This window comes from Argentina silus (assembly GCF_951799395.1).
Source record: "Argentina silus genome assembly, chromosome: 13".
Lineage (NCBI taxonomy): Eukaryota > Metazoa > Chordata > Actinopteri > Argentiniformes > Argentinidae > Argentina > Argentina silus.
Genome location: NC_139667.1, coordinates 7,568,003 through 7,591,533, shown reverse-complemented (window position 1 = coordinate 7,591,533; position 23,531 = coordinate 7,568,003). Strand labels below are relative to the sequence as shown.

General features: G+C 42.6%; 2 protein-coding genes across 5 annotated transcripts in view; both read left to right on the top strand.

Annotated features, from left to right (window-relative positions):
* The first annotated feature begins 484 nt into the window (after window positions 1-484).
* stxbp5b (syntaxin binding protein 5b (tomosyn)) lies at window positions 485-21,939 on the top strand. 4 transcript variants are annotated; one of them, XM_083683661.1, is made up of 29 exons: window positions 485-923; window positions 1,538-1,635; window positions 6,390-6,471; window positions 6,853-6,953; window positions 7,580-7,714; window positions 8,620-8,683; window positions 8,892-8,975; window positions 9,251-9,374; window positions 9,639-9,717; window positions 9,836-9,990; window positions 10,164-10,236; window positions 10,338-10,485; window positions 10,715-10,782; window positions 10,952-10,992; window positions 11,189-11,406; window positions 11,533-11,726; window positions 12,013-12,138; window positions 12,418-12,569; window positions 14,013-14,078; window positions 14,212-14,271; window positions 14,386-14,433; window positions 15,421-15,471; window positions 15,684-15,800; window positions 16,781-17,023; window positions 17,177-17,540; window positions 17,651-17,816; window positions 17,930-18,041; window positions 18,204-18,424; window positions 18,536-21,939. In XM_083683661.1, the coding sequence occupies exons 1-29, from the start codon at window positions 783-785 to the stop codon at window positions 18,575-18,577; spliced, it is 3,573 nt and encodes a 1,190-aa protein (XP_083539787.1). In that variant the 5' UTR covers window positions 485-782; the 3' UTR covers window positions 18,578-21,939. The 4 variants fall into 4 exon arrangements, with proteins under 4 accessions (XP_083539787.1, XP_083539789.1, XP_083539788.1 ...); XM_083683663.1 differs by lacking the exon at window positions 15,684-15,800; XM_083683662.1 differs by lacking the exons at window positions 14,212-14,271; window positions 14,386-14,433.
* Window positions 21,940-23,013: 1,074 nt separating this feature from the next.
* Window positions 23,014-23,531, top strand: part of sash1b (SAM and SH3 domain containing 1b) — a gene marked incomplete at its 5' end in the record, with an annotated part of 40,687 nt that continues 40,169 nt past the window's right edge. Inside the window, one exon of the mRNA XM_083684014.1 lies at window positions 23,014-23,511. Coding sequence (XP_083540140.1) covers window positions 23,014-23,511 — 498 coding nt within the window. The remainder of the gene's footprint in view (window positions 23,512-23,531) is intronic.

The following is a 23,531-nucleotide window of genomic DNA, read 5'->3' as shown; positions in this document are numbered from 1 at the left end:
CAGGTGTATGGAAATTGACTATGTCTAGCCTATGTTCACTTATCCAATGTTTTTAAAACCCTTGCCGGGGAAGGGAACAAGTGCACTCCAGGGAGAAGGGTAGAAAATGAAAATGGGCTCATGACATTATTTATTAGGCCCAGAAGTATACTTAATAATTTCAACAGATGAAATATAAATGTGCAATATGTAGCCTGCTATATACTATAGAGGTGTATTGCAATAACTGAAAATTACAATTTGACAATATGATATTTGCAACGCATCAGGTTAAACTTGCATGGGTCATCTTAGAAAACATAACCCACGCATGCAGTCAGAGGCAATAAAAGGGAGCCAGGAAGCATTTTGTAGCCAACTGTCACACATCCTCTCTGAGCTGTCATTCTGGACTTGCTTGACAGCTCTACAGCACATCCGGGTGTTTTGCGCCTACAGAGTCTCGTCGCTGCAGTTCACTGCGTTTCCGTGTTAGTTAGCTAGCAATTCTAGCTAGCAGCTCAGCTCGGGGAAGCGATTGAGTCCGGCTGGATAACGTCTACTACAATATCGATGCATAATAATTGATAGTCGGAAAGAGTAAATTCATGTATATATGCGTAACGTGTGTGTTTTTGTATTATGATATGGAGAGTGTGATGACAACACCCTCCATACCATGTGAGATTAGCAAGGCAAGATATTAACTGTGCGTATTTAGTTAGCAGCTAAACTACCCCCTATCAATTTATGGTGGCTCCGTTGATACATTGCTTCTGTTTCATCGTCTGTATTGGGGGAAAATGAAAAAGTTCAATATCAGAAAGGTACTGGACGGCTTGACGGCGGCTTCCTCCTCTTCCTCCGCATCTGCACAACCGGGAAACAGGGAAAATGATGTTATTCAGGAGACTCTACAGTCCGAGCATTTCCAGCTTTGCAAGGTGGGCTTCTCGTTAATAACGGTCGCTCATCGCTGTTTGGGAATGATTGGCTCAGTCACATGCTGGTTGAATGACAGCGCGTGATCTAAGTATCTCAAAATGATTAGCTAGCTGGCTATGAGGTTTAAATTGTCAACCTACGCTTGGAAATGTCATTGACAAAGCTGTCATTGTATTTGTGTCTGTAATGTGCTTGCTGGCACTACTGCAGCTAGCTAGCAAGCTGTCAAACCATCAGCAGAGGAATGTAGTAATCAGCTGACTGCCCCATGCATTGCTTACAAGCATTGACCTATTGCATTTCCACTGATGTTTGCGTTGCATTGAATACTGCCTTTGGCTAGTTACTTGAAGCCAACTAAAACTCTGTATAAGTTCAACAAAAAAAAAAACAGGTCCTGAGGCTAAAATGTAAATCATGTAAGCTATTTGTTCAACAACTGACTTGACTTAACTTGCCTCATCATATTCCAGCCAAACCCACACACAGCTAACTGTTAGCTTTACTGTCTGATAGCTAGCTAAGGAACCTGATTTGAGATGAGGACTTGCTTGCATGTCTACAGTATGAGAGAAAGGATGTGAACTAATGTGAATTATGTTCTCTCCTACAGACTGTGCGACATGGCTTCCCACATCAACCCTGCTCCATGGCTTTTGATCCTGTGCAGAAAATACTGGCCATCGGGACACAGGGTGGAGCTTTGAGGCTGTATCTTTTTTTTATGAAAATGAAAACAAACAAAAAGAGTGAGAACACTATTGCCCTACACCATACAGATCATTGATACAGTAATCATACAGACTGCAGGATTAATAGGAGGGTTTGCGTGTGTTTGTGCCATGTATATTGTAGAAGGAATTTAATGGTCTCTTAACCTTGCCTCTACCAAGTCAGAAATAGAGAAATAAAGAGTGTGTGCGACACATCACACATTTTTCTGATCATCCATGGATCTAAAATTTAAACAACAGATCTCAGGGAAGGTGGTTATGTACTGTATGACAGAACAAGTTGCTTAGATAATGTTATATTCAGCTACAGGCTGTAAGTTGCACATGCATACATGTATGTATCTGATTATCTAACTAACAACTCATATGTTGGTTTGTCTGTCAAGGAATTTGACTTTCCTCCTCTCCAAATTACCCCCACCCTACATTTCATATTCATCCACTACCTCAAGTAGGAGAAGTACTGTAGGAGGTTGTGATTGTAGTGGATTGCACCATGTGTTTCTATATATGCCATTTAGCTGACGTTCGCAGTGAGTGCATACATTTTTCAGTATATATTATCCCAGCGGGAATCAAACCCACAATCTAAGCGTTGTTAGCGCCATGCTCTACCAACTGAGCCACAGAGGAACATATTCATCCACTACCTCAAGTAGGAGAAGTACTGTAGAAGGTTATGATTGTGGAGGATTGCACCATGTGTTTCTCAGTAGCAGTCTTATTCCTGGAGGACGCAGGCTCATTAATAATATCTCTACAGTCGGTGGCATGAACAGCTCTACTGCCATATGCTGGGGAGCCAACCTCATCAACTGTGCTGCCCGGATTGTGCCAGGATGCCACCTCATATGTGCTGTAAACATCACTGGTCCTGCTGTGCACGGCTGTCAGACCATGTGAAATGCACACAGCCAAGCTGCTACATGCTGCAAGGTCCGCGGGCAAATCTAGTCGATTTTGTGTTTGTGTTAGTATGTGTTGGTGTTTTGTATTTATTATCAAATAACACCCAGGCAAGTTATGGATGTTAACAAGGCCACTGGATTTTTAGAGTTCTCTGAAGGCTCAGCCATGCCCTATGACATCGAGGTCATATAATTTCACCAGTTGGCTAGCTTTTCTTTAGAGGCCTTTTTGGCATATCCTGTTCAACGGTAGGCTATTTGTTTTGTGCTGCTCAGACCCAACCTATATGAGCCATCTGCTCTATAGTTATTTACTGGGGTGGCTCCGTTTTAGTGTGTTCCTTGTGTTTGGAACTTTGTGTTGATAGGCCAACTCCCAAAAAACATACATCCCTTCCATGTTGTCCTAATGTGCATGGTGGAGTTGGTGGGATTACTGACATTCAGGCAATTGGTCCATTTATCAAAAGACAGGCTGTATCGATCCACCTCGTCGCCCCCAGAGTTTGGCAATGCTGCCACAGCTCAGTAGACATAAACTCAATGAGATGTCAACAAGCAATACATGTCTACCTTTACAATATATGTCTCTACTACAGTGTTTGTATCAGTCAGTGTGCCATTGTGGACATCATTACTACTTGTCTAATCCATTTATTTTTCGCTCTCATCATTAGAGTAAACTTTGGTGATTCTCCATGTAGGCTTCAAAGCAATATTGGCAGTTTGATGTAGTACTGTAATTACTTTAAAAAAAAGCATGTCAATCATCAGTGGTACCACTCCATCCATTGATTGCTTGTCATGTTAAAACACCTATGACAATTGGTGCATGTTACTGTTGAGTTTTTGGAGAGGGTGAATAATCATTAATGGCACTGCACACACACAGATATCAGAGTAGGATTATGTTTGTTATTGTAAGATCTCTGGTTTGATATTATGAAGTAGTCCCTAATCTGTGGACACATGTTTTGCAATCTCATGTTTTAGATGATTGTCAGGTGATAAAACAACTACTTTGTTGTGAAATGTTTCAAAGAAGTTTCCATGATGGTGGTGTGACCTGCCTTACTCTGTTGCTCAAGTTCTAAGAAACTCTGGTAGTGCTCTATCTAGTCAGGAGATGCTATCATGGGGGCTAATATGCATGTGACTTAACTTGGCTTCCTGTTCCTTGACATTCCAAAAGCATGTGTTTTGGGTTTTGACTCATCTGATTTCATGAGAAGTGCCGTACCTTGAGTCTAAATAATCGTCCTTTTTCACAGTGAATAATGAATACTGTGTAGTCTGTCAGCTGCAGTCCTAGTGACTGCCCGATCAAAATGAATTGTATTTTATGTGTAGGGTGGATGGACATGGGCTCAGAGCTAAAGGGTGATCTGACTCTCACAAGAATGGTGTTAAGCCAGTTGCCTCGAATGCATGAGGACATGAGGAAGTTTCACACTGTTGTTTAAAGAGTGATCACTGGCATTATAGCAATCAAGTGAATGATGAAGATTATGTAAAACTCAGTACATCTCATGTTGGTGTTTTTATACAGTATGGTTTTCATTGATTTTTTCCTGCAAGCATGAATGGTATTGTGTTCCTGTTTGTGAAGTTTCCTGGGTGGAATAAAGATTAGATCCTATCGTTAGACAGAGATGGTAGAGAGTCACTGCCTCCCACAGTGTCTGGCTGGCTTCCCAGGTTGGGTTTGTCCTCTGAGATCATGCCCTGTCCTGCCTCCCACAGGAGTGATGCCCACTGTGGAGACTAGCAGGCTGCTGTAACCCCACCTTAGTTTGTTCAAGGCATTCATGCTTGTTTGATTACAGCTTTGTTAATCCTGGTCAGACATATCTTATTTCAGTGTGTTATTTCTAACACTGTAGCAAACATTAGTCTCTCTAAGCATGTTGTATGGTACTCTTTTTATTCTCACCAGATAAGGCACCCTGACTGGCTTAACCAGCATGTATTTGCCTATGTGTTCCTAGTTGTCTGTCTGACAGTCTGCTTCTGTCTGTGTATTTAAATATATTTTATCTTGTAAGCATTAATTATTTAGTATTAGCAATATTACTAAACATTGGCAATTGGGATTGGGGAGAGAGATTGTAGTCTTTTTTGAAAAAGGTTTTGTCCAGTCTTATTTTCGTATGCTGTTGAGAGAGGTTTTCCCTTGTGTCTTCTAGTGTCTCTACTCTCATCTGTATTAGTTTACTTCCTGAAACACCTGTACAACCAAGAACCTGTACTTCAACTCATTTCCTCATTCCACCATCACCTATCCCCTTGTTTCATTCGAAATATGATAGCATTTAGGGATAGCCCTTTCTCTTCTCCAGCTTATCTTTGTTCTCTCACTTCTGCCCTCTTCCATTTACCTGTTGTTCAGTAGACCTACTGTGACCTACTTCTAATACCATGGAAAAAGTGTTGTTGTTTGATGTTTGCTGTGCTTCTTTCTTGTCCCAAACATAACAGCAGTCCAGTAGGGCTCAACTGAATTCATTCCTTGACAAAAAGCATTTTCCTTTCCCCTTTGACCACATATGCATGTTGGACCTCTATCTCTCAAATACATCCTTCCTCTGTTATGGGACCACTGTGGTGTACAGTATGAGTTGTGTGTTACTGTGTGAGTGGTTGCCTATGCACTGCTCCCACGGTAGTGAGGTAGAGTGATGTGTATCGGTGGCCTTGGGGTTATAGCTTGACAGTTTCAGCAGACAAACAGAGTGACCTGTAGCCTCAGAGTCAAACAGAGTGACCTGTAGCCTCAGAGTCAAACAGAGTGACCTGTAGCCTCAGAGTCAAACAGAGTGACCTGTAGCCTCAGAGTCAAACAGAGTGACCTGTAGCCTCAGAGTCAAACAGAGTGAGCTGTAGCCTCAGAGTCAAACAGAGTGACCTGTAGCCTCAGAGTCAAACAGAGTGACCTGTAGCCTCAGAGTCAAACAGAGTGACCTGTAGCCTCAGAGTCAAACAGAGTGACCTGTAGCCTCAGAGTCAAACAGAGTGACCTGTAGCCTCAGAGTCAAACAGAGTGACCTGTAGCCTCAGAGTCAAACAGAGTGACCTGTAGCCTCAGAGTCAAACAGAGTGACCTGTAGCCTCAGAGTCAAACAGAGTGACCTGTAGCCTCAGAGTCAAACAGAGTGACCTGTAGCCTCAGAGTCAAACAGAGTGACCTGTAGCCTCAGAGTCAAACAGAGTGACCTGTAGCCTCAGAGTCAAACAGAGTGAGCTGATTCCCAACTAAATCCTGCTGCTGCCATACAGGCCGATGCATGGAAATAGGAATAAATAAAGCTGTCACGGTCCGCTGACTTTTATTTATATCTTTCCATTTCTATTTGTTTGGGCCCTGGTGCCAACTCCAGTGACAGCGGCTGTATTTATAGGTCTTGTTGTGTGCAGTGTTATTTTAGTTTTTCTACGTTCAGTTCCAACATTTTTATCAAGGTCTGTATTGTATTGTTTCCATCTTTGCTTCTTTTTCTCCTCATCAGAATGAATTTTAGTTCAAATACATTGTAATGCTTTACATAAGATATTGTTTTTCAGGTTTGTAAAGCTTCTATAATTTGTTTATTATAGACTGTTTACTATTGGTTTATTAATAGTCTTTGAATCAGTCATTTGTTTCAAAGACCATCACTGGACTAACTGTTAACAGTCTATTAGGCCTAAGTAATAATAACAGCTTTAGAAGCCCCCCATGTAAAGTGTTAACAAATATTTTAATGGCATAAAACCATGTTGCTGCATTTACACGATGCTCAGCTATCGAATCAAATGTCCTGCTCCTTGACTGAGTCGACCTCAGCTTTGGCCGTGCTGGCGTCGAGTGTTACTGCCAGCATGAGAGTGGTGCAGCCGTCATCGGGCTCCAGTTCCTGACCAATGAGGTGGGTCCTCACGATGCCCCCGGCTCCTCTGCCTTATCCGTTAAGCCCCAGTGAACTCACAACACCACTCCTCTCCCCACAAATCTGTCTTGTTTACTTGCCCTATAGGCTTGCACTATAGACCTAGTCATTGAGTGGAGGTTCTTACTCAATGTTTATGAACCATGAATCTCAACTAGCTGTTTAAAATGTGCCTTTAGTGAACAAACTGATTAAACAGTAATGTAAGCTTTGTGATCCAAAGGGTTGCTGTAATTGACTGTTAATTGTGTGGTGAATTAATGCTGTTCTCATGCAGCACTTATCCCTAGGCTTTCCCTGTATTGTTTGCTGGCATATGCAATGGAAGGTTTGTAACCCTGTCTTTGGCCCTCTCCACAGGGGGCGCTGGTGAGTGCCTTAACTGATGACAGCATCCACCTGTGGAACCTGAGGCAGAAGCAACCAGCTATTCTGCACTCTCTCAAATTCAACAGGGAGAGGTAGGTGCAGTAAACTTGTCTGAAACAAGCTAAAGCTGTGCATATCAATGAGATGTAGGCTGCGTGCGAAAGTCGTACTGTAGGTTTTATAAGATGCCGTTTTCAGTCTTTCCTCTCTCATGACTCTTCTCAGCTGAGAGACACCCACCCAATCTGCCCGGCAGCCTCTGTAGCTGCTGGATACCATAGTAACCATGTTCAGCCTGCTGTTGTACTGTATCATGTGTTTTATTCAAATGATACACTTTTTATGGACCAGTGTCTTTCTGGGGATAATAAAATACTGTGGCTGATTTGATTTCATGCTGCTCTGTTTGTAAATGTGACACTGTCTGGTAATGTGTCGTGGGCTCTTTGATTACACATTACACGTGTGTTTTAGTGAATACTTTATATATATACTTTATAGATGAGAAAACTATCAGGTTTTCATTGTCTCTAGCACTGCATGTACACTTAATATAGGGCTTGTTTGTTTAAGTCACTAAGCAGTCATAAGGACTTTCTAATTAAACCTTTTTCAGTGTTCATTCCCTCTTGACAGGATGATCGTTATTTGAGAATTAAAGGGCGTCAGTTAAACGATGGAACTAACAGTCACGATTGATTCTCCTCTCGTCCTGCAGGATCACCTTCTGCCACCTGCCCTTCCAGAGTAAGTGGCTCTACATCGGCACAGAAAGAGGAAACATCCACATCGTCAACGTGGAGTCCTTCACCCTCTCAGGCTACGTTATCATGTGGAACAAAGCCATTGAATTGTGAGTCTCAGAGTATCTTATCATCACCATCTATCTACCTGTTTTTCCTCATTTACATTTGTTCCTTGTGTAACAGTACTCTTCTGGCAGTTAATGATGTTTAGAGTGAGCATTAGGTGAGGCTACTGAAGTAAAACAGATTACTGTCTGTGTGGGAACACAGATTAATGTACTGTAGCAGAGAGACACAGTCAAATAGTAGCAATGAGAAAGCATTTTTGACTGGAGGCTTCTGTAGAAAGATGCGAATTACACGTGTGAGAGCCGAAATCAGATGACAACTAAGTAGTATAAATATGTTTCAGCATACTCTATCCACAGGTTCAGTTATTTATGCTTTGCCACCATTATCCAACTTTTGATTCCGACCCTCGACCTATCTTGCATGTCATCCCTCCTCTCTCTCCCATCCTTCCTGTCAATCTCTACGGTCTCTATCCCAATAAAGCAGAAATGCCCTAAAAACATATATTTAAAAATAAATAAATAAATACTGTTACTCTGAAGTTTAGAACCGAGTAGCAATAATGTGGGTCTGGAAAACATGCACACGCTCACGCACAGGGATCCACTCACTCTCACAGTCTGTTAATGGACGTAGATTGGGGCCTGCTTGTCGCTTTGACCATATTGTGCCATCGATCACAAGAACTCATCAACAACACATGTTCCTTGTGCCGGAGCCACATCAGACTCAGCCATGACTCCACACTTTACACCAGACCTCTTCTCCATTCTCCACTTCCACCTCCATGCTTCTCTCTCTGTCCCTGTTGCCATGGTGACGCTGCTGCCCTCCACATTGCCCACGGCTCACCGTAATGTTTCTCTTCACATGCCCCCCTCCCCTCCCCTCCCCTCCCCTCCTCCCCTCCCCTTCTCTCTCTCTTCCTGGAACCCCTTAGGTCCTCGAAGTCGCACCCCGGACCTGTTGTCCACATCAGTGATAACCCCATGGATGAGGGAAAGGTACAGTAGGAACTCAACAACTGTACACAACAAAGCTTCTTAAGTCTAACATGATGTTTGAGCTTATTACAAGTATGCAGTATTGTGTCAATAAGATCAAGATGATAAACAGTAAATATTGAATTGCCCTCAGGGACCACAGTATGATTTCTATGTTATGTGGCCCAGCAGAAAACACGTGCTGTGTTTGTTCCTCTTTTTGTTGCAGCTTTTGATTGGATATGAGTGTGGGATTGTGGTGTTGTGGGACTTGAAAAGCAAAAAAGCTGACTACCGCTACAATTATGATGAGGTAAGGCATCAGCTCATGTGGGGTTTGCGGTGTCAGTTCATGCAGGATGCATGCATTGCATTACGCATTGCAGAAATGATCATAGCCATCCCATGGACACTGTTAAAGTGATCAATCCCACTGCAAGTACTGTGTGTGCATTTTTTTGCGCATTTTAGTGCTGTTTAGTCACAGGAAATGTCACCCATGTTGTACTTCCCTCATGTGTGCCTTACTGCCTTGATAAGTAGTCACTGTATGCACCGTGGTTGTTCCCCTCCCCGTGTGCCGTGCAGGCGATACACTCCGTGGCCTGGCACCATGAGGGGAAACAGTTTGTCTGCAGCCACTCCGATGGCACTCTTACCACATGGAATGTACGGGCCCCCACCAAGGCTGCACAGACCATCACACCACATGGTAGGCTCTGTTATCACACACACACACACACACACACACACACACACACACACACACACACACACACACTGTGACACCACATTGCTTCAGAGGATCTCTGTGCACTAAGGAAAACAAATATGGGAATGGTACAGCATAGGGAAATATGAAGTACCACACTTGGAGAGATTGTGTGTATACAGTACAGTACATGTGTATGTCACACCTCAGTATTTTTTCTAATTGCCCAGAAAGTTGACTGTCTTTTTTTTTTTTTACCCCCAGGTAAGCAGCCCAAGGACGGGAAAAAGCCAGAACCATGCAAACCCATCTTAAAAGTGGAGTACAAAACAACAAGAGCTGGGTAAGTGTTAGGGGAAACTGCAGCTCCCATCCCTGTTTTTCACATCAGTTTCAATCCATGTGTTGCTGTGTTTCCCCCTCCTGGCATGATGAGTAACCGTGTGATTTGTCTTGTTCAGGGAACCCTTCATGGTCCTGTCTGGGGGCCTGTCCTACGACACGCAGGGCAGGAGAGCCTGCCTGACCGTGATGCATGGGAAGAGCACCGCTGTCCTGGAGATGGACTACCCCATTGTAGACTTTCTAACGCTGTGCGAAACACCATATCCAAATGGCAAGTGGTAGTATACCAGTAGCACTGTGTCACTACTACATTCTGTACAGTTGTTGAAGTGTACAGTACTTACAGGATTTTGACAGTACTGATTTTTACCAATGCTACAGTATGCTGTGTCTCAGTTCACCATTTGTAACCATTTTATTTTTATTTTCTGCTTCTTTTCTCAGATTTCCAGGAGCCTTATGCTGTGGTGGTCCTCCTCGAGAAGGATTTAGTTGTAATCGACCTTGGACAAATTGGGTGAATATTAGTGTTGGACTCACTTTACACATAATGCTGTTCAAATGCCGTTCAAAACATCAGTGCCCTACAATCACAGATGTTCCCTTGTTTGTCCCTAGGTACCCAATGTTTGAGAATCCCTATCCTCTGACAATCCATGAGTCACCAGTGACCTGCTGCGAATATTTTGCTGACTGCCCTGCTGAATTAATACCTGCACTTTACTCTGTGGGCTCACGGCAAAAGAGACAAGGTTACAGTAAGAAGGTAGCCCACTCTGCTCTGATGATTGCATTTATACATATTCTGTAGAACTACTTTCACATTCTGGTACTGTATATGATGCCTGAAGTCCTATTTGGTCGTGTATATACACTATGTTTTTGATCTGTGTTATTTGTGGGAATTCATGCTATTATTTTGATAGCATCCGGTGTCCACAAGGTCCTCTGAGTAGTATTGGAACAGTACTGTAAATGCGTTTGTTTATGTATAGGAATGGCCCATTAGTGGTGGTAACTGGGGCCAAGGGACACAGAGCTACCCCGAGATCATTATCACAGGGTGAGTCCACCTAATGGTTAGGACAAAACACACACACACACAACACTTACACAAACATCAGTTGTATTTACGAACAGACAATGATTTCAACTGAACTATGCAGGAGGAGCTTCCATCCAATGTGCTAAAGTTGACTGTGCTGTTGTTTTGTCCTGTTTGCGATGAGCAGGCATGCTGATGGGTCAATCAAATTCTGGGACGCCTCTGCAAGTGAGTGTGCTTTTCAGTTGGATGTCACATACAGTATATCAGTGGAGAATGTTTACTGCTTTAATATGAGACAACAACAACAACAACAACAACAACAACAACGCCACGGTAGCCAGTCAAGCTTTAATTGATATTGACGGTAGAGACACAGATCATGCCACTAGTTATAATGTCCCTTATTTTTTTCCTCTCCAAGTAATGCTTCAAGTGCTGTACAAGCTGAAGACTGCCAAGGTGTTTGAGAAAGCTCGCAGCAAGGAGGAGCCGAGCACAGACATCGTGGATGAGGACCCCTTCGCCGTCCAGACTCTGTCCTGGTGCCCGGAGAGCAGGATGCTCTGTGTGGCCGGAGTCTCCGCCCATGTCATCATCTACAGGTTCAGCAAACAGGAAGTAACCACTGAAGTCGTGCAGGTAGCAAACCCCGACTGTGATCTTAACGTGTAGTGTTTTACCACATCCAGTACTGTGGTCACGTGGGTCTCTCAGTGTCTCTGTTTTCCTCCATGTTAGTTGATCATTTGGGTCGTTTCTCCTCAGCTCTTGGAGGTGCGTATGCAGTGTGAGCTGAATGACGTGGAGTCTCCTGATCCAGGAGGGGAGAAGACCCCCACTCCGACCGTACCCACCCCGGGGGCCACCTCCTCCAGCCCCCAGGAGAACGAGCCTCCCACACTGCCCTCCACCGGCAGCAACTCCTCAGACGGACACCGGGACAATGTGCCCTGTCTAAAGTATGGACTGGGCAGTGTGCTGCTCTCTACGCCATGTACTACTGTGTCACATAGACTTTCAGACAATAACATTTCAAGTTCTAGAACTGCGCATTGCATGTTCTTCTTTTGCCTCCCATTTAGGTGTTTTATCGAAATAGATAACATGAATGTTCCTATTGTACTACGGCATTGAAAACAGTATGCTACAGATGCAATTGGGGGTCTCAGTGTGGCAGATTAGGATTAGGCTCAGGATGCACCGTTCACTGCATTTGGTGCGACTCTGGTGTGTTGCGCTTGGCAGGGTCCGAAGCTCCCCACTGAAGCAGTCTCCAGGGTACCAGGTGGAGCTGGTGGTACAACTGGTCTGGGTTAGCGGGGAGCCGCCCCAGCAGATCACCAGCCTGGCTGTCAACTCATCCTATGGCCTGTAAGTCCACAGCACTAACCTAAACAGTATGTTAGCCCTTACCGCTGCACAGTCAAGCTATACAATAGAAGTAGCACTTCCTGTTTTATCCATACAGAGATGATACATTCATGGAAATGGGCCTTTTGTTTCTAAGGCTATATTTGATTTTACTTTGAACTAAAAGGCATTCCTCTTTTGTCATTCATTGCAGACAACCTCAATACTGAGTACAGTAAACTGAAGATTTTTTTAATTAACAAGCTCTCTCTTTCCCCCTGTATCATTATCATATTGCAGTGTGGTGTTTGGCAATAGCAATGGTCTCGCTGTGGTAGACTACCTCCAGAAGACTCTTCTCCTAAACATGGGCACTCTAGAGCTGTACAGTCCCTCTGACCCCTACCAGAGACAGGCACGGTCACCTCGCAAAACACGACACCTATCCGGAGGTGAGAAGCGCTCAGCGTTGACCTTCTATTAAGCAGGGTGATAATATTAGCTTCTTCATAGGGGATTATTGTAATGAAGCCAAGTAGATAAGTTGTGATCTTTACTGTGGTCTGAAAGGTGTTGATTGTCGAACTCCAGTATACTGTAGGTCCATTTACCCTTTTAAATGGTTAAATTTCAGTAAGCTAGAGGAGCAGACCTCACACTTGGCAGCCAATTTAGCTTGAGCCCCCCACCCCTTGCATTAACATCTCTGACTCAACAGGGGGAATCACTAGTGGAGTATCCATCTGTTCAGCTACACAGTCAAAGCCCAGGGAAACATGAGCTGCGCTTACTTACATTGAATGAAATGCCCTGCTTTTTGCTTTTATTGCACTTGTTAAATGTAAACTTTTACTGTTTATGTTATGTTTTTATGAATGCAAAAATAGGGACAATGAGCTTGGTATGATTGCCTGTGACAGTCCATGTTATGTCTGTTGTGTATTTTGCCATTCTCTCTCTCTGGCTTGTTGTTCCATCCCACCACTCACGATCTACTTTACCTTCACTCATTTCTGTCTGGGCTCAGTGAGGCCTCAGTGGCCTAGTGCTGCATTCAATACTCCTTTCTCAAACTTTGACCGAAATATACAGGAAGATAATATTTACAAATCTGCAAATGCTGGCATTGTTTTGGAAATTAGAATATATTTGGAGTGAATCCAGGCGCTAGCCTCCTGAGTTTCTCTGTGTTTTGCTGTTCTTATGATTTCCTATCATTGTTTTGTCTCACCTTTTTTCTGTTGGTCTCTCTCTGTGGTTTTGTAAAGACATTCCGCCTGTGAAGTCTTGCATGTCCAGACTTTCTAGATTATGTACCGTGTCTGTGAAAAAACTACGCCTCACTCACTTCAGTAAGTCACCTCATGACTCTTTCGTCTCTTCTCTCCATCTCTCTCTCTCTCTCTCTCTCTTTCACTTTGTCTCTCAAAGCTGATTCCTCTCCTTTTGTTCAATCTCCATTTGTTTCTGTTACACTCAGAGAGCATGTCTCCCACCCCTTCTTTCTGTACATATATTAAAAGATACCTGCATTGATAACATGATATACATATGCTAGTATAAAGGAATGGGAAAGCTGTACTCTAGTTTATGTAAAACAATTAATAGAGTCAGAAAACTGCCCATCACTTGCCTCAGTTTCCTTTTAGGGATTCAGCGCCTTTCAACAGATGCATTAGACCATATGTAGATGTCAATAGAAAGTTGTTAACAGTGTAGAACCAAGACCTAATTTAGAAGTAATGTGTGCTTGACTACTATTAGCTTGCCTCAAGACTAATTGCACCTGGCACAAATAGAGGAGATGGCAAGGAGTCCCACTTCCCCTTAATGTAGGCCAAGGCTCATGTCTAACTATGGGACCTGTCGGTTTAAGATGTGTTGTCTCCCCTCAGCTGTCTCTGAGGCCAACGATGGATCCAATGCCTCAGAGGACCGATGCAACAAATCGCCAACTTCAGGTAAAATCATATTCTTCATTGCACAGTTAACCAGCAGGTGGTTATGGAATCTATCCAGCTGATTGTGGGTATTAATTCAATCATGAATGTCGGATTAAATTGCCTCTGCTAAAGTGATCTTGTTACCACATAGGCTCTACCTCACCCTGCAATTCTGATGATGAGCACAAACAACAAAGGTTCATAGAGAAGGGTACTGTTACTGCCTTGACACACCAATAGACATTCAGAACTGCATATTTATCTGGAATTCCAACCTTTTATCATGCCTGATTACAATGACTTTGTCTTTTTAAAACAATTGCAGTGAAGTCCAAAAGCAGGCGGTTTTCCAAGACTGTTGCCAGTGACTTTGGTACCGTATGATCCAAATGTGCTGCTATCTCACGCTCTGACTCTTAGTGACCGCACTGGGCTCCTCTAACCAAACTGTGCTCTAATTCAACATGACTAAATGCATCTTGTGCTAATGACTTTAGATTGTTGCCAATCACAAGGTGTTGGGTTCACTACAAATCAGATGCATTCGCATTCCATCAATAGAAGGGAATGAATGAGGCTGATTGTCCGTCAGAGTGATCTTCTGCACTTGGTTCAACTGCATGACAGAAAGCTGTCCTGTCCTCATGTCTCTCATGTCTCCCGTCGCCAGATTTTCTATGCTGTTTGCACCCGAGTAAAGCTACTGTTGCACCTTTTTAAGGAAGGAGTATGACGCAAAAGTAGAATAAAGACAGTCCCAAATCTCAACTGTTTCATTGTCTTACAAATGAAAAGAGGGTACAACACTTAGCATAGAAAATCTGGCCAGTCATCTTTCACAACATTAATGTCTAACCAATTCTAACCAATGGTTAAGTGATCATTATTGTCTTATTGATTTCAGAAAGCGTAAATACATTTGACAGTCATATTTTCTATTGCAGGGTCATAAAAGTTTAGATACTTGATTACTCACTTGAATGATTTTTCCTCCCTCTCCTTTTCAGTCCTCTAATTCAATTAAAATGTCCCTTTTTCCTCTCTGCCTCTTGTTTGACCTTACAGGCGCTGTGAGTGTGTGTTTGATAATGCTAAGCTCATTCTCACTTATAGAGAGTACTTTCCCTTATCACATAGCCTGGCTGTTCAGCATGATGCACTCACTATCCTGCTGCCTTCCAGGCTGAATGTTCATTTCCCGTTTTCCTTTCTTTTTTTTTCCACTGAAGGATGACACAAATTACTCTGATCAAAAGTAGTTTTTTGTTATTTTTTTATTCAAGAGGAAATAATTGTCACTTGGCTACCCCCAAAGTATTGTTTTAGTAAAGAGGGATCTTATCTTTTGTTTTTCTTCCAGCCAAGATGTCACGGAAAATTAGCTCTCCTAATGAGCAAAAGACAGATTTGGGTAAGCCTTAACTTTGTTTCCAAGTGGCCATATTTCCTTACAGGTGCTGCTCCATTGCTTAATTATTGTGAACTCTCCTTTCAGTTTCAATGTCCTTAAATGTGTGTGTGAGAGAGAGAGAGTGAAGCTTGTTTGAATGAACAATGTCAGTGTGAATGTGAACATACTGTAATCCTGTATGATGACAGACTCTCTGTTTGCACTGTGAGCAGAGGAGAGGGTGCAACGCAAGCGCTCTCTCCCGTATAAGAAGAGCTTTTGTTGTATGAAGGATGGCAAGGAGCCACCGTCGAGGGACGTCCATAGGACGTTCTCAGCCCCAGTCTCCAGTGAGTGGACCAGTCATGGTCTGACTTGGGCAGAAGTGGGATAACTGGTACTAACCCCCCCCCCCGCCCCCCAACCACTGCTGGGGCCCTGTTTTGACCCTTTGACACTAACTCATCCACTAACGTGTTTCCTTCTTTCTTTTTTGAGGAAGTTCTACAATGACTGCACTCGGTCTTGAAAGTCCAGCTTTTCTTGTTTACAGTTATTTTCTGAGACACATTCATTGAATGTAACAGTGTGTTTGGCAGTGGGTTTTTCGTGCTACTCTGTTGCATTACAGTGTCTTTTTGACAAATTGTCCAACACACACTTGTTGGGAAGCCTTAAATCTGAGGGCTATACATAAAAAGTAATTAGTTGATCAATCTATAGCCGATCTTTCTGGATTTGACCCACTAAGTGGCATTTATAATGCATTGAAGTAGGAATCTTGGAAAAGTTCTCTTCAAGTAAAATGTTGCATACTATGGCTTTGTTGGACTGTTCACATTGAGAATGCTCTTCTTTAGCCAGATGAATTGGGTAGTAGGCAAATTCATATAAACATATTACAGAATACAGAAAGAATTTTGTTGCTAAATCAAGAGCCTCTTAATGATGAAATTCCATCTGGGCACCTGCTAGAATTGCTGTTTTTTAAATGGACAGTAGATGGTGTTGTGGTACTTAAGATGGGTGTTTCATGTGCTCCTCCAATATGTTAAATGTGAATAAATGTTTTGCTTGGATGTACCCTTTTAACCTCTGGTTAACTAAACTTGCACATGAGACAAAATGGGATTTCTTTTTGAAAATAACGCATTAAACTTTTCATTGGTGTGGTCATGGGTTGTCAAGGGTTTATTAACCAGACTTATTTTTTTGCATTTCTGCATGAGGTATCTTTTTTATGTTTTTTCATATTTCTCTTACATTTCTTGTCTTTCTGTCTTTCTTTCTTTCTTTCTTTCTTTCTCCTTTGTCTACACTGTCCACCTAGATGCCAAGGACAATTCGTTCAGCCGCTCACGCAGCTCCAGTGTGACCAGTATAGACAGGGAGTCCCGGGAGGTCATCTCCTCCTTCCACTTCTGTGAGAGTTTCCCCAAGAAGACAGACACCAGTGTCAGCCCCTGTCTGTGGATAGGCACGACCCAGGGCACCGTGTTGGTGGTAGCCCTCACCCTGCCACCTGGCGGAGGGGACCAGAGGCTGCAGCAGCCCGTTGGCATCTCCTCCTGTGGTAAGACAGTAAAAAAGTACTGTACTTTAAACATAATGGTCTATGGTAATCTGGAAGTGACTGGAATAGTTTGCCACAAATGATCTAAATGTTTGTTTATTTTACAGAGAGAGAGAACTCCTCAGAGGTCTAAGTTGTGTCTTTGTTTGCCAGGTACGCTGATCAGACTAAAAGGAGGGATCTTGACCATGGCCTTCCTAGACTCCACCGGGGCTGTGCTGCCCCCTTACTACGAGCCGTGGTTCGAGCCCAACGCTCCAGACGAGCGGGACGAGAAGGAGAAGAGCCGGAGACGCAGGCCGGCCTCCCCGCCCTCCTCTCAAGAGGGGCAGGACAGTCAATACGCTGTGGTCTGCTCTGAGAAACAGGTCAAGGTCATGGCCCTGCCCTCCCAGACCTGCATCTACAAACACAACATCACAGAGGCCTCCTTTGTCCTGAGGGCGGACGTGGTGCAGATGGCTGGAGGGATCTGCCTCGCCTGTTTCTGTGCTAACGGACACATCATGACTTTGAGGTACCTTCCCTTAACACGCAAACCTCTTGATGCTCTCTCACAGACAGAGTTTGTATATAATGTTGCCAAGCTACCGCAGTGCCCCTCATACTCTGTTCTCGCTGTCACAGTTTACCCAGTCTAAGACCACTGCTGGATATGAACTATCTGCCCCTGACGGACATGCGGATAGCGCGGACATTCTGCTTCACCAACCTGGGCCAGGCGATGTACCTCACCTCTCCCACGGAGATCCAGAGGATCACCTACAGCCAGGAGACCTGTGACAATCTCCAGGTGAGTCACACTGTGTGTGTGACTATGGGTTCTATTTGTGGTAACAAATGAACCTATGAAAACACAGTGATGAACACTCAAAAAAAAAATGATCTGACTGTCTTCTTTTCCAGGAGATGCTGGGAGAGTTATTTACCCCAGTGGAGACGCCAGAGGCTCCCAACAGAGGTTTCTTCAAAGGCCTGTTTGGTGGTGGGGCACAGTCACTAGATAGAGAAGACCTCTGTGAGTATTATACACCTCACCTTCAGACTTAAATTGTGTTCTACCATAATCTAATTGTGACTGAAATTCCATGATATTTAAGGACACTTTAATTATAAAACCAGTAGCATGAGATGGTATTACTAAGCACAAACACCTTGGGCGTCTCTCTGTCTTTGCTAGTTGGTGAGACCACTGCAGGCAAGGCCTCTCGCAGCCTGGCACAACATATTCCCGGGCCAGGGGGCATGGAGGGTATGAAGGGGGCAGCCTCTGGTATAGTGGGAGACCTGGCCCGTGCACGGATAGCTCTGGACGAGAGAGGACAAAAACTGGGTGAGCTGGAGGAGAGAACAGCAGCCATGATGTACAGTGCAGACTCCTTCTCCAAACACGCCCACGATGTAAGTAAGAACTACCTGGGGGGGGGCTGTGAGAGATGCCTTCTGTCTGTGTTATTTTCCATATGAGTCAGGTCTCCTCATCCTCTCTCTTCCTCACTCTGTACTACACAGACGATGCTGAAGTACAAAGACAAGAAGTGGTACCAGCTCTGATGGCAGCCTGAGGGGCGAGTGGGACTCAGTTATGACGTGCAACACTTCATCCAAGAGCTGCCGTTCCTTCTCCTCCTTCTCTTCTTCATCCTTTCCCTCTGCAGGAGTGACTCTCTACAGACTGATGATGTTTCTTAGCACAATATCACAAACTGCATTACCTCAGTCACCGTGATATCACTGAGGGAGTGGACTAACAGACATGTAGAGGAGAAATGGAAGAAGAGAAGCTACTCTGGATATTTCTTTCTGCAGTATGTGATCAGAAACGGACGATGGTTCGTCATCCTAGTGCTCAGTACCAGAGGAGAGGGAACATGTATGGGATGCTCTTGTGTTTCATTCACATCAATCATGCTCTCATCTGTACTGCTGTTTTGTTTTTCTAAAATAGAGGAAAGACAATTCTACAAAAATAAATACCGATGGAGGTTGACCTCTGCAGCGGCCAGATAGATAGATAGATAAATCGATAGATAGTTTTCTCTTCACAGAGTAAACTAAACACACTGGAATGCTAGTACCAGGGAAGTCTGGAGGGAAACCTCCCTATGTAAAACCCAGTCATGGCAATGCTCCTGAAATCCCTATATCTATAGCAATGGTAATGATTGGATGAATCAAGGATTCACCCCCCCTTTTTCTTTCATCATCCAGTCGTTCTTTCATTCGTTTTTTTCTTTTAATGTTGCTGTTTGTGTCGTCGTCCCCCCCCCCCCTCCCTGTCCCAGTGAGTCTTTGTCAACTTTATTTCCATTTACTTTTTCAGAAAGGATCTGTCAAGTTGTGCACTTAGTTGTGCAGGATTTTCAGTAGACATATTGATAGTGAGATGAAGAACATATCATTTCTCCTACAAAGGGCTGGTAGTACACTAGTATTCAAGCCATAAATGGGGTCATTTTCATCAGATTTGTTTTGAAGCAGGAAGAAAAACAACACTGTTCCCTGACTTTGTTTCATTGCAGTTATTTTGCATTTCATTTAAATGATTCATCGGCATTACAGAGGATTAAGTATGCAGCTGTGTTTTTTTTTCAGGGTATGGATTAGGAATTGATTTTCTGTTCACTAAACGAGTCACCTGACAGGCATGTCCAGGAAATGTTTAATTCCCCAAACAAAGTCCACATGTTGGACATATAAGGTTCATATAAGGTTCATACTGTACCCTGGAAGCACCTCCGGAGTTTCTACAGTACATTGCTCTCTCTTATGAGGGGGTGGAGCTACTACCAGTAGTGTAAAGAATGATCCTCAGTGCCAGTTTCCTCATTAAGGGTGCCGACTAGACGTTTGTATGCTACAGCCTAAAGGCATTAGGCTAAAAGCTCATCCTCAAACGCATTTAACAAGGTGATACGATTGTAATGCTGTATGTGTTGGGTAACTCGTTCAATCCTTTGGAATACTGATTCTATCTATAGGACGTCATTTCATATCTGTCTGTCATGGCTTACATTAATTTTGAATAGTTTTTAAATGTTTAGAAAAGAAAAGCATGTGTCTCTCTTACAGCCCAAGGAAACAGATATAGCTGTCTTTGTATTAGTAGCTGCAGTAGAAATGATCAACCGCCACTAAGTGTTCAGTAAAACTCCATTGGTCATTGTTCTCTCTTCATCCACTCACAAACAGTTCTCCTCTGCCTTTGCTTTTCATTATGCATATATGCTAACCTCTACCTACAGTATGTGTATATCTGTGTGTGTTTGTGAACGTACATATATTCAGGAATATGTGTATGGGCACATATATTTATACTTACTACATAAATACAGTATATTTCGAAGGATGTTTTGAAAATATTTTTTTCTTAATAGTGTTTTTCAGTGTGACTAACTAGACTTCTATTCTGATTAGTTTTTTTTTAAGACGTGCAAGGAAATGCTGCTATTTGTGTTAACGTAGAAGCATTTTCTTTTGTTTTTTGTTTTTGAAACGAGAGAGAGAAGTGTGTTTCACTCCAGATTGCTGCCAAATGTTGTAAATAGTGGGACAACTGGAGACAAATCTGATTGTGATGGTTTAGGCAAAGTGACATAGGTCAGTGGCCATGCTCTTTTCTGACACCAAAGAGTTGCTTAATTTCACAGAGTTGTCTTGATTTTCCGAACTGCAGGAGTCTGTCGATGTGATGACTACATAACTCTATAGCCTATAAAAGAAACGATGGAGTGGCTTCTTCATGACGTGTCACCCTTACCTTGCCATACTGCTGTACATATAAATAAAATGACACAAGAAATGACACTGCTGTACATATAAAATGATAAAGACACAAGAAAATGGGGATTTGAAGTTGGCAAAATTGAACCTTACTCGACTGTATACTACTGAGCTAAATTTGGAAAGTTTTGCGGTTATTATGTGGTTTTGCACTATTTTTTTGTATTTTTAACCACTTTTTGTCAGTATGATTTTCCTTTTTCGTTTTTCCAGAAGGACCAAAATATGATGGAAACATTGCTTACTGTGTAATTTGCCAGTTATACTGATTGGCTTCACTTTCAGATTTGTTTTCATTGTCAATTTAATTATATTATTATATATTTATATATTTGAGACAAGATATATATACTTTTAATTTGAATATATTACAAATAATTTAAGAAAAGAATGGTGCATTTTAAGATAACACAATGGTTGTACATATTGCCCATTATTGAAACATGAAAATAAACATTTCTGGTGATATATTAAATGTGTGCATCTCAGATTCAACTATGCTGTTTTAGGAGATTTGTCTGTAGAGGTTGACTTCTTCTGAAAGGCCTTAAAGGGTGGCCTCCACTAGAACAGCCTCCGTTCACAACATATTGTATGTCCTAAATGTTCTCTTGCACAATGGAGGATGCATGATATTTAGTGTTTACAAACTTGAAACAACCATGTATTACCCCTCTTAGAGATGATGTTCTACCATCGAATTGAACAAAATTATGAACTTTTTCATAAGACTTTTTTCATTTATATCAGTTGAGTATGGCAATTGTATATCTTGAGTAAAAGAAAATATTTATTTTATGAGATCCAATTATATGTTCCTGTATTCCTCATACAAGCTCTTTGCTTACCTTCTGTAACAGGTATATTGAAACTGAAATCATACTGTACACAGACTGTGCAGGAGAGGAGATGCCAGGGTTTCTCTGTCGCTATACTAATCTATCTTCTGAGATTAATATCTGTGGAGTTGCAGTATTTTCTCATTGTAGACAAACAATTTCATGTACAGTTTTATGAAAATAAATTTCACATGGATGTCTGACTTAATCTGCTGCCACAAACAATTTAGACATGATGTAGATATATAGATATATAGATATTACTGTGCAATGGACAAATAAATGTAAAACAAATCATTGAAATCCGCTTTGTCTCATGTTTTCTGTGTGTCTAGTTTTGTCTGAGGGCCCATTACATATTACATATTATTGAAATTAGGGAAGAAGAAATGTCCACAACAAACATCTATAAATAGGAGGAACCATAATCCATCACCATCACCATCATCGTATTTACAAAGACAATTGTGACAAAGTGCTTTATAACAACATTGGGGGGTTCAAAATCCATGAAGTTAGGGGGATAGAAGCATGTTAGCTTGCACGTACAGTAGACGCTCACTTTTAGCAACTGACAGGGGGAGCCAGAGCACACAGCATTCTCACTGACCAAAGATACCCAAGCGCATGAATGGGATTATGAGCATCATAGCTTAGTCTAGAACAGACACCCAAAGTTAAATTGGGAGAGCATCAACACGCGACCTGGGGTAGGTAAGGAACATAGCTGAAACTGAAATGCTTCATTCTACATTTGCCTTCATTCTTTTTTTCAGTTTGCATTGATTAATGATTAATACAGCGATGTAGACGGCGAAACAGCTGCAGACGAACAGACGAACAAAAAGAGAATGGACAAGGACAAGGGCTACTCAGCCTGTGGATACTAAGTGTATCGAGAGCCGTCGATCTAACGGAGTCATTCCAGGATTCATTTTTTCTTGAGTGGAAATGCATGGAAATTTTGTTTTCTCGTTTGATATCATGCGCGCGTTCACGCCTTCTACTTAAAGAACTGAATGAGAAAGTATGAATTCAATTCTCAGTTTGCCAGTCTGTGCGCGATGTACTTTCTCTGAAGTAGCCCACCTGGCTTGAATCAGTTGGTTACAACTTCCTCTTCGGAATGTAACATATGATAATACAATGTTTTCATTCTAAATTAGTTACACTATGTCTGCGCTGGGTAACATGGTAATAGTTGGTCTGTATTGTAACACTATGGTTACTTGGCTCAGTGGAACCATCTTTGCCGGAGACTGGAGCTGGGTACCATTGGGATAGCGGAGCGGTGATGCCTCAAGGATACCGTGTAACTAACGGAGATAAATTGAAGAATTCTAAGGACATGTATCGTATCTCAAAATCATGAACCACGGTCCAAAGCTGGTCTTTGAGTGGCTGTCTACGCTTCAGCTCTCTCAGTATGTCGAGCCTTTTGTTGACAATGGATATGATGATTTGGAAGTTTGCAAACGAATTGGGGACCCCGACTTGGACGCTATAGGTGTCCAAGTGCAGCATCACAGGCAAAAGTTGCTCAGTGCAGTGAAGAAATTGAAAGAACACGACAAAAAAAAAGCACCTGGTATTTACTTCACCTTGGAGCCCTTGGACCCCTCCACTGGGATTCAGACCATTCACATACCTGAGCGGGACAATAACCTCCAAGGATCAAGGTCATGTAGAGAATCAAGCCTGAGGGGCATTGGAGGACAGCAAGTGCCATGTCCTTCAAACAACAATCAGAATTTTGCTGATTGTGACCAGTTTGTGACTTACCCCAGACTGAAATTGAAGATATTGATTCGGGATAAACTTGTGAAAGATGGAATTAACCTCAGTAAGCCACCATACACTCACAAGGTAGGCTATGTGTTTTAAGA

Coding starts and splice junctions, on each gene's coding strand:
- stxbp5b (XM_083683661.1), top strand. CDS start 783: ATGAAAAAGTTCAATATCAGAAAGGTACTGGACGGCTTGACGGCGGCT. Junction 924..1,537: donor AGCATTTCCAGCTTTGCAAG/GTGGGCTTCTCG, acceptor TCTCTCCTACAG/ACTGTGCGACATGGCTTCCC. Junction 8,684..8,891: donor ACCCCATGGATGAGGGAAAG/GTACAGTAGGAA, acceptor TTTTTGTTGCAG/CTTTTGATTGGATATGAGTG.